Here is a 9962-nt window from a genome sequence, read left to right as displayed (position 1 = left end):
TTAGTGACAGAAGTTTACTGAGGAGTGCTTTCGTCATCGGGCAAGTACTTGAATGCCCCGGGGAGTCTCTAATCATGTCCTGCATTTACCTCAATATCTCGATAATTTCATTTCATTTCATTTATTTAAGCCTTAAAGGCCCGGAGGCATTAAATAAGGCTCTGTTCGCAATAATATTGACTCCTTAGAGATTATCGAGGACTAAGCTATCACTCTAGCTTGACTTAATATTTGCCTTTAGTGTCCCTTTAATGAAGCAAGAACATAGATTTCGAATAGTGCTTCTTGTCCTTTTGAAAGTTTCGTCCATATAAGTTCAGGACGCTTCATAAGCCTTCTGTCCTCGTGCCTCCACATTCTCGGCCGATCACACACAACGAGTAAATATGTGATTGATTGAAAACTTTATTGTTCCACCGAGCTGGGGTGCCCGCCTCTTAACCTACACGTAGGTAGGGGGGGAGGACGAAGCAGTCCCCGCGCGTTCAGGACGGTGAGTCTTCAAGGCCTCAACGGCCAGGCGGATGGCTCGACGCTGGTCGTCTTCAGCCTCGCTCTGGAGCAAGGCCTCCCAGGCCTCTCTACTGTCAATATTTTCCTTGGCCCCTGGGGAGCCAGCATACTCCCATATTATATGGTCTAGCGTACCTTTTTGCTTACAAATGTTGCAGAGGGCGTCGTTATAGTCCCTCGTCTGTGTTAAGTAGATCCAACGTGGTGATGTATAATTGTTTCCCTGGAGGCGTCGCCAAATGCGAGCGTCCTCCAGAGAGAGAGACCGATGGATGCGTTAAGATAGCGTGCTCCACGTGCACGAGTAAATATGTGTCCCAGTTCCCGAGGTCATCGTCATCATCGTGCCCTTTACGCGCTCCTTGCGCCGGCATCCTGGTCACTCCCGCGTAGTGGGCAAGTGCCACACTTTCGTGAGCGAGCTAGCAACCTCGTATAGCAAAATCATGGAGTCCGGTCGCGATGTCCCCGACAGTCCGATGACTCCTCCTCCGGACGCTGCCGTAGAGGAGGACGTGGGCGCCTGGCAGGTGGCTGGCGCTTCACCATCAGCCAGCGTTGCAGGCATAGACATCAGCGCTGCGTCTTCCGTGCCTCAGCAGGCGGTAGTGACGTCGGCTGCTGCTCCGTCTACCAGCACCATGAAGCTGCAAAGCAGCGAGGGACATGTCTTCGAGGTGGACCTGCAGACGGCCATGGTGTCCGGAACGCTGCGAACCATGATGGAAGGTGCGTGTTCTCGCTGTTTCTATCGTTTAAATAGATGGAATGGAAGTTGGTCGATAGGATCAGCGGGCTTCGTAACCGTCACATCGATAGGCACATCGGAGAGCTTTAATCTGCACGCTGTCGAATTCCGCCGCATCGTCAAATTCGCCAGCTCTGACTTGCTCATAGGGCTGCACGGCATCTCTGATTGGTTCAAAACGCCCATACGGCGGAATGGCGCAACATGGTGCAACATGGCGAAATTTAGTGTCCAACCTCTTAACTGCCACGGAGCCAAAAAAAATAAAGAAGGAAAAAGAGAAGGACGACACGAAATCATGAGGAAAACGAGGGTACTCTTAACAAAGCTTTCTGTTGCTCAATATGTGCTACATAATCCGAGCGTGAAAGAAGCATGCAGATGCACGCAAAATTGCTCACGACTGGCCACTCGAGGCACTCTGCGTGTATTCGCGGGCTTCCTTTAGGCTAGGAAAAACACTTTTATGTAGCGCTTATTGAGCAACACAAATCTGTATCGGGAGTTTTCATGTCGCTCTGCAATTTTTTCATTGACACTTTTAATCTGCTTATAATATTTGCGAAATTGATTATTAATTAAGACTAATTATCTAATTAGGTAGAATAAAAAAACATTGAGTATCTTCAAGTGACGGCAAACAACATTAACTTGGTTCTGTCCAGCTACGCGGCATTCGCACAGCTTTAAATTCTGGCTAGAGTTAGCTGGGACACCCTCTATATAACGCCGCGCGTCGTGACCCTGCCAGTCGTGCGGTGATTGGTGCGCTGCCTCAATGTATGAGGAAATAAAACACGTATGCAGCTTCGCTCAATTTTCGCATGAAGGAGTATCGTAATCACCGGGGATTTTCTTTTCTTTCCTGTAGTTTCGCTACCGTGCAACAGAGATGGTAATTGTCTACATTTCTTATTAGGAGCCTTTAAACACCAGCACCTAAGCAGACGATGCATGCACCTGGGGATTAGCGGATATGACGTAAGTCCCAGCACGTCAGTTTTGACATTTTTCACCGCGCTGCGGACAGCCGCGGGCAACGTTTTATAGCCGGGGTCACGCTGAGGAGCCACGCTTTCGGATTCATACGTCACATCCGATGAGTAAGGGATGCGCTTTTCTTTTTCCCCGTTATGGTATTCAAGACGTCTACTTCTGCGATCCTTTCATGGCGCGTCGTGCACGATCGTATTTCAAGTGTAAGGTTACCTGAAAACTATAGACCTTTCACGTGGCTCGAAATGACGTTGCAGTTGGCCTTTATCATAGAGTTTCTCACTACATTACCTAGAGGGAAATCTGGCGCTGCTGCGCTGTGGTATGCATGGGAATGCCGGTATATTGTGGATTCGGATTGGCATCGTTCTCGTAGAGACAGGACACCTTGAAGACGCGCTTGGCAAGTACCGTTCGGTCTGTCACACTGATTGATTTTCTACTAGAACAGCACGTGAAGAGTTGTTTTAGCTTTATTATTAGGCGAAAACATGTTTTGTTTAACTATGAGAACTTGTTATTGTGTGTCCGACTACACGTTACGTAAAAAGTATCAGCGGGCCGCTAAAGTTGAAGGACAGACGACAAGGTTCGCGCTCGCTTTGAAACAGTTGGTCGTCTGTTCTTGTTTTTCTTCGCTTGGTCATGCATCGTAGGTGAGTAAAGATGTAATATGCGTGAATGGAAACATTTTATGAAGATTTTACTTTGAGAACGCATTATTTGCTAGCCATATCCACGTTTTAGACGAAGCCTCTTACAACACCAGCCAACGCGAGCCTCGCAGACACATATACCGTCATTCCCATGACGGCACGGTGCCCCCTTAAGAAACTCCCATAGACGGTGGCGCCAGATTACCCTCTAGGTGTTATAGTGAGAAACTCTATGGCCTTTATGAAGGGATTGGACGCTGAACAGCACTGTCCTTTCTTTTATACCTGTTTTGTGCAACGCAGACCTAGGCAAGATGAACACGGACGCCGACGAAGTGGTGCCGCTGGTGAACGTCAGCACGGCGACGCTGAAGAAAGTCCTGCAGTGGGCCACCTACCACAAGGACGACTGGCTGGTGCTGGCCGAGGACGATGCGGCCATCGGGGTGCGCCAGCCGCTGTCCTCGTGGGACGCCGAGTTCTTCAACGTGGACCAGGCCACCATCTTCCAGCTGATCGTGGTGAGCCATCAGTCGTTACTGCCGTGTTTTTTTTTTCAGTTTCAGTTTCATTTATTGATGCGTTTGAAATGTTTTACAGAAGTAACTCTAGGAGGTCCCATAGTCAAAGACTGAGGAGGGACCTCCAACAATAAATACATCGAAAAAGTATACCTAATGCGGTTAACAACAGCAGTAGCAATCCTAGGAGCAGAAAGTATTAACAAAGTCGAGCCATAGTAATAACAACAAAGTATAAACACGAAAAGCAGATCCAAGGAGTATTATTCGACTTACAGAAGCGTAAAAAATATACAACACAATCACTTATAATTATAATCACCGATTATAATCACCGCTTTCTTTCCCTCGCACTCATGGCGACCAAAGCCGTAGTGGGTGTTGATACGGAGACCATGAGACGGTACATTGCCTTTTTTTCTTGTCTATGGGACTGTGTTTCAACGGCACCTGCTTGCAGGCCGCAGACTACCTGGACATCAAGGGTCTGATGAACTCCGCCTGCCGGACGGTAGCCAGCATGATCCGCGCCAAGACTACCGATGAGATGAGGAAGCGGCTGTGCATCAGGAACAACTTCACGCCCTCCGATGAGCAGCTGGTGAGCAGCTGACGAGACCGAATATAGCGCACAGTAAACCAATATGCTCGGTAAACTGGGAGTAATGGGCGGCGCATGGTGCCTCTTCTAAAAATTTTATCGAAGCGTTCTAAGCGGGCACATTATTCTCTCGGAGCCTATCAGCGCCTATCAGCGCCTATCAACATGCCCCCAGATATGAACAGAGGCCGACAAAAATGCGGGCATCCTGGGAAAGGTGAAACAAATGAAAATCTCATAATAGCGCTAACTTAAAGATAACCTAAAGATAAAAAGCCAGAACGTACGTTGGCAGGGTAGCCGAATTTCAGGACAGATGCCTGTTGAAAGAGTTCAGCCGAAGCCCGATGGAAATAAGGCGAGAATATCGGAAAGTGTTGCAGAGAGGTCCGGTAGGTCCTGTGGTGGACGCCAGCGCCCGGCAACTATCGGATGACGACACATATAAGCGAGATGCTTAGTCGACAGCCTTGCAGGGTGAGATTGCACAGGGTGAGGCATGGGTCTGAAATTCGGGACGCGGACCACATCACATTAGTTACAATGCACTCTACAGTGTCATTCCTTCAAGGCTAACACCGATTTTCGCGCAATGAGGATGCGAACAAATTGTCTCATGTGCCGAGACTGTGACCTTCCTCAAACTGCCAACATTCCTTAATGATGTCCTCGACAGTCGCACAGTTCTTGAATGCAAGTGTGGGGAGTTGTGCGCGAGGCCTTTAGTACGTGGGCAGCCTTTTTGGCGTTCGATAGTCTGCATTGCGGCTATGTTATAAAGGCAGAACGGCAACATGGTAGACAATATGGAGAACGGACATATCCTGCGTGTATTGCTGCACAGTAATCGTAAATAGTGGCCATCTTTCACGCATGTGAATAACTATGACAGGGCAGTGCTTTGACAACTAAATGCAAGTAGTATATGCCATGCCCAAAGGTGTACCTGGCTTGGTGAGCAGTAAATGTGACGTGATAGTGTGAGCAGCTACGGCCATAGCGTGCTAATGCACGACGACAAAGAAATGGCTTGCAGAATTATTGTCGTACCTTTTGCCCCAAGGTGCAAAACCAACTTGTTCGTGCGTTGATCTTAATACATAAGCGCATCTTTTCTCGATGTGAAGATGCTGCGGTAGCCCATCAGCGCAGAAAGCGAAATTGCTTGAGAAATAATAGGGGGTACCTTAACGAAACCGATTGGTGAAAATCAAAAGCCGTCCACGACGGCGTCTCTCGCAGACGCGGCGCGACGTTCAGAAAGCTTTAGCTCGGGCCTCCTATCTAAATACACGGCAATTTAGAAATCGTTTTTCTCGGCAACCGCAGCACCGAATCTGATGACGTTTGTTGCATTTAAAAGAAAAGTGTTAAATATAATTACTGTTGGTTGCGAATTTTTGAATTCGGTCGTCAATTGTTTATACATATTAACAAAAATCGCATATATTCAGGAAACGAAACTACCTGTAACTCAACAAGGAAAAACTCAACAAGGAAAAGGATATCACAATTTCGTCAATCGCACCTAAATGTACATTTAAAGCGGACAAAATATATATATTATACATGACTGTCAAAAATACCCCTAATTTGTAAGTAGACCTTCTGCAATAACGTTGTAAACAATGTAACAAATCCATGCAATATATAAATCGACATGTCAAATTTTTCCGCTTTAGATGCTCTCGTGGATGCTGTTTACAGAACTGCGATATCTATTCTAGGTGCAGAGCTGCGAATTTGTAAGCTTCGTGCTTCTATTTTTTCAGGCTTACCAATTTTTTAAAATTCCGTTTAGCACACCCAGAAATAATTCGAAACTCCGCTTACAACATTCACCAGAATTTACCATTCTCTTTGAAATGCAACAAATTTCAATAAAAGCGGCCCAGTGATTATCTCAGAAAGCGTTTCTGTGTTTTACATATATTCGAATAGGCGACATTGGAGTTAGGCCCGAGCTAAAGCTGCCGCGAAGTGCTTCAGACAATTATCCTAGCCTGTTGACTCCGCAGCATTAGAAAAAAAAAGAAACCGCGGCTGCCTTTTGGGAAGTCTCTGAAAAGTCCGTAATCAATCATCGCTGGGCTTGCTTTGTCGCTACTAAACATTCTTAGGATGAGAAGTAATTTCCAGCCGATGAGCGGCCACTCTTCTTCAAGAACACTGATAACGCTGGCGGGACAAGCTTTGGGGTGAAGTTCTGTACTCAGTGATAGCTTTTAGTTATTTTATTTTTGTTTCGTTGACGCCATCACTACGTCACCGCGGATAGTTCGAAAAGTTTAAGGTCAATGCGCCACGTTGTGGCAATCCCGCTAACTAAAAGCTCATGTCCAGAAAAGCTGGATACGCTGGTTGATATGGCGGACTACCAGCCAAGAACTCTTGTTCCACTGCGAGGCTGTTAAAGACGACCTTTCGTGTATAGTAATAAGAAAAGAAGTTGAGGGTCACTCGAGGGAAACATTCTATCGAGCCTGTTACAACATACCCAACATACAACATACCAACAAACAGCGCAACGTTTATTTTTTGGTAAGAAATGACTTTAGAAGTTGGTTGGAGTGAAGGTCGCGACTGAAAAAGAGCCGCGTGGCTCTTCTGCAATTCAAATGGCCCGCGAGAAGCGGGGACTCTTACGTAAGAAGCCTACGCTGCGGTGGGGATCTCGGAGGCTATGGTGCTATGCTGGATACGGTTCCGCCCGTCCTTGAATGGCGACAACATTAAGCAAGCACGTGACCTTATTTGGTGGTGATTCTGCTTGGTAAAACGATGTGCGAAGCATCCTAAATCCAGATACTAAACGTCAAAAATCCGAACTGGCGGCTTTATCAGAAAAAAGATACAATAAATACCCTCAAGAGTGTGAGACATGTGTCTTCTGCAGAAAAAGAAACAGGGATTATTCGGCACATTCGAATGCCATTCCCAGCTCAGAACAGTCAAGAAGCGCATGAGGTTCAAAGTTCGTGGGAATACTAAGCGGTCGACATGAAGACAAGCAAGAGACGTTTATATTATCGGTGGCGAAAAAAAAAAAGTATGGAAAGTATGGGTGCAGGACTGTTACAGGCATAAGTAACTTTGCAGGATGAAGTGGAAGTAGGCAAGAAGCTAGACTGGAATCATCATCATCATCATCATCATCAGCCTGGTTACGCCCACTGCAGGGCAAAGGCCTCTCCCATTCCTATTCCAGACTGGAATAGATGCAGTAAAACCTGATTAACTCAAGCCAGTTAGGTGACTGCCGTCACTCCGTTTTAAAAAGGATGCAGTTATCGATCATTCTCAGTCGTCGAGCTAAGGTGACGACTTGAGAGAGAGACACCTTTTTTTTTTGTATAAGCCGCTTGTCCGTAGCGTCATTTCTTTGAGCCACTCACTAGGCATGAGAGCAAGAGCATGAGCGAGAGAACTCGACGTCCACGGCGCCTTCCTTTACTTTGTCCGGGTTCTGCTCGGCGAGGACAAGGGTTGTGGCGCTCCTGGCTACTGTAACGTGCCAAGGGAGACGACGCTTACAGCAGCATGGTCAGTGCAGGAAAGAACGAAGGTTTATTGAGAGCATGGCTTATAAAGACATGAATGCAGCGCGCTGTACAACTGCGCATCACAGATGCGCATCCGCGCTGATATAATCAGTACACACGTCCGATACAGCTACAACACAGCAATGCCACGAGTCGGTCAACCCCTCCTCCGACGTTTTCGAACGTTGTTGATGGAGTACAGCCCATAGTCAAGAGTTGAACCAGCAGATGATCTTTCCTTTAGCACGTGAAACACACGCACACGCACACGCATACGCATGCGCACGCGCACACACACACACACACACACACGCACACGCACACGCACACACACACACACACACACACACACACACACACACACACACACACACACACACACAAGGGACTGTGGTCACCGCCCACGTCAAAAATTGTCTTGGTCACTCGTGTCGCCTGTGCCTTCCTTTTATTATGTTCACGTGCGTTTCGCGCAAAGCTAGAAAATAAACTGGAACCAAATCGTCCAGCATTTAGTTCATCAGCACAGTTATTCCCAAACTTGGGCTCTCGGCTGGGCAGCCGTGAACAATGAACCTATGCGGGTTTCTTGTTGATTGTGCGGCATAAAATAAGGTCGTCGTCAGTGTAAAAAAAAGAACACACGCACATACACAAAACGTTCACCTATGATTACGATACTCCCTAATACGAAATTTGAGCGCAGCTATATACGTGCTTACATTTCGCGTATATTGGCTGGCGCGGGCAATCTGTCTCGTGCGGCACGTTGCAAACGGAGCTAAGCGTGGCGCGACTGCCTCGCTACCTCGCTAATCTGGAGATCACGAGAGGCAGCACGTGGGTGACGCGTGGACGCAATTCACAGCAGCCGTCACAGTCAGGCCTCCCAGACGACGGGCGCTACGCTAGCGCTATCTCGTAGCCATCGTCGCCGCACTACGCCTTTGTTCTCATGCTTTTGCCATACCTTCCTCCTCCGCTTTCTATCTCGTGGTCCTGCTGCACCCTTCTCCTCCGCTTTCCTCCTCGCCTCTTCCATCCCCCGCTACTATCCGTGTTCGCTCTTTCATCCTTCATGGTGCTCGTTCGTTCGGATACGCCGACGCTCGCCGCAGGAACGGGCGCCTAACAGCTGCGCTCTACGAAAAAAAAAGATCATGGGGTTTTACGTACCGAAACTGCAGAGCTGCTTGTGATAGATGGCGTAGTAGAAGGCACCGAATGAATTTTGATCGGCTGAGGTTCTTTAGCGTGCACATAAATCTAATTGCACGACCGTTTGTGCATCACCCCTCACCCTCGCCTCATAATCTCTTCGTCGTTCAGATGGTTTATATAAAATTTCGTTCAAAAGAGATAGGTAAATAAATAAACTTTATTAAAAGAATAATTAGAAAAATCGCTAATGGTCGGGGCCCCTAGTCCAGGGCTCCGCTGGCTCTTGCCGTCTTCTCAGCTCTGTATCAGCTTGAGCTGGTCGCCAAGAGACATCTGGCTGATTTCAAAGCAGCTAGCGCTGTCTCTGACAATAATTATCGATGGCTTTTAACGGATGTTTGTAAACCTTATTTTGTTCATGCAGGTTAAGCGAGAGACTGAATGGTACGACTAAAGGCGTGACGGTGTGCCCGGCCGTTCGCACGAAGGAGCCTGGTCTCCATGCTGTCCGGCAGTGGACGCCAGTCGTTTGTGGCACACATCACCTTTTTGGAAAATGCGATCACGTGACCTCGTGTCACCATTCCGCAGGATTCCCGGACACAAGTCTAGTCTTGGCTCTGATTGGACTCTCTGTCAATACAAGCAGCCTTCTTTTCTTGTTCTGTCGTAGGTACTTTAAGACATAAAACACCGCGAAAGAGACGAGGGCGAAAAGAAGACAGGTACAATAAACGGGTGGGCGCTAACTCCAACAAAATTTTTATTTCAAGAAACAAGGTTTATATACAAGCACGTTCCGGAACTAGACTGGAAATGGAGATACTGGGGGCCTTTTTACATTGCGACGGCCGAGGGCCCGTCAGTGGCTCTTGCCGACAAAGAGGTTGCCTTTCTGATGCGATAGAGAGTTCATGGCGTCAGAGTTGTGAAATGTTTTTTTATGTACGTAAACCTTGTTTATCAAATAAAAATTTTTGTTGGAAGTTAGCGCCCGTCTGTGGTACCTGTCTATGGGTCGGAACTTCGAAACCTCTGGGCGAGGGACTTCGACACCATAAATCTCTCGCAGTCCAGAAGGTGCCAACGTATGCATATTCAAGTGCGTCAAAATAGGAGCTAGAACGCCTAACCAGCAAACGTTGCCGGTTCTTTCATTTATTTTTTTTAATAATTGTCTGAGACACCTGGGAACTGTCGTTATTCTTCAAAATAAAGTACAAA

The 9962-nt window shown here is 47.3% G+C and overlaps 1 protein-coding gene across 1 annotated transcript; it reads left to right on the top strand.

Moving 5' to 3' along the window:
* Positions 1–897: 897 nt before the first annotated feature.
* On the top strand, positions 898–9400 carry LOC135907345 (S-phase kinase-associated protein 1-like). Its single transcript, XM_065439031.1, has 4 exons — positions 898–1242; positions 3217–3434; positions 3895–4035; positions 9163–9400. Exons 1-4 carry the CDS (start codon positions 960–962, stop codon positions 9190–9192), a joined length of 672 nt encoding a protein of 223 aa, XP_065295103.1. The 5' UTR covers positions 898–959; the 3' UTR covers positions 9193–9400.
* The last annotated feature ends 562 nt before the right edge of the window (positions 9401–9962 follow it).

Source organism: Dermacentor albipictus, chromosome 10 (assembly GCF_038994185.2).
Source record: "Dermacentor albipictus isolate Rhodes 1998 colony chromosome 10, USDA_Dalb.pri_finalv2, whole genome shotgun sequence".
NCBI lineage: Eukaryota > Metazoa > Arthropoda > Arachnida > Ixodida > Ixodidae > Dermacentor > Dermacentor albipictus.
This window is presented reverse-complemented; position numbering and strand designations above follow the sequence as displayed.

Bases quoted from the DNA above. Each gene is read 5' to 3' on its own strand.
- LOC135907345 (XM_065439031.1), top strand. From the start codon at position 960: ATGGAGTCCGGTCGCGATGTCCCCGACAGTCCGATGACTCCTCCTCCG. The intron at 1,243-3,216 runs GTGCGTGTTCTC...TGTGCAACGCAG, and splicing joins GCTGCGAACCATGATGGAAG to ACCTAGGCAAGATGAACACG. The intron at 4,036-9,162 runs GTGAGCAGCTGA...TTGTTCATGCAG, and splicing joins CGCCCTCCGATGAGCAGCTG to GTTAAGCGAGAGACTGAATG.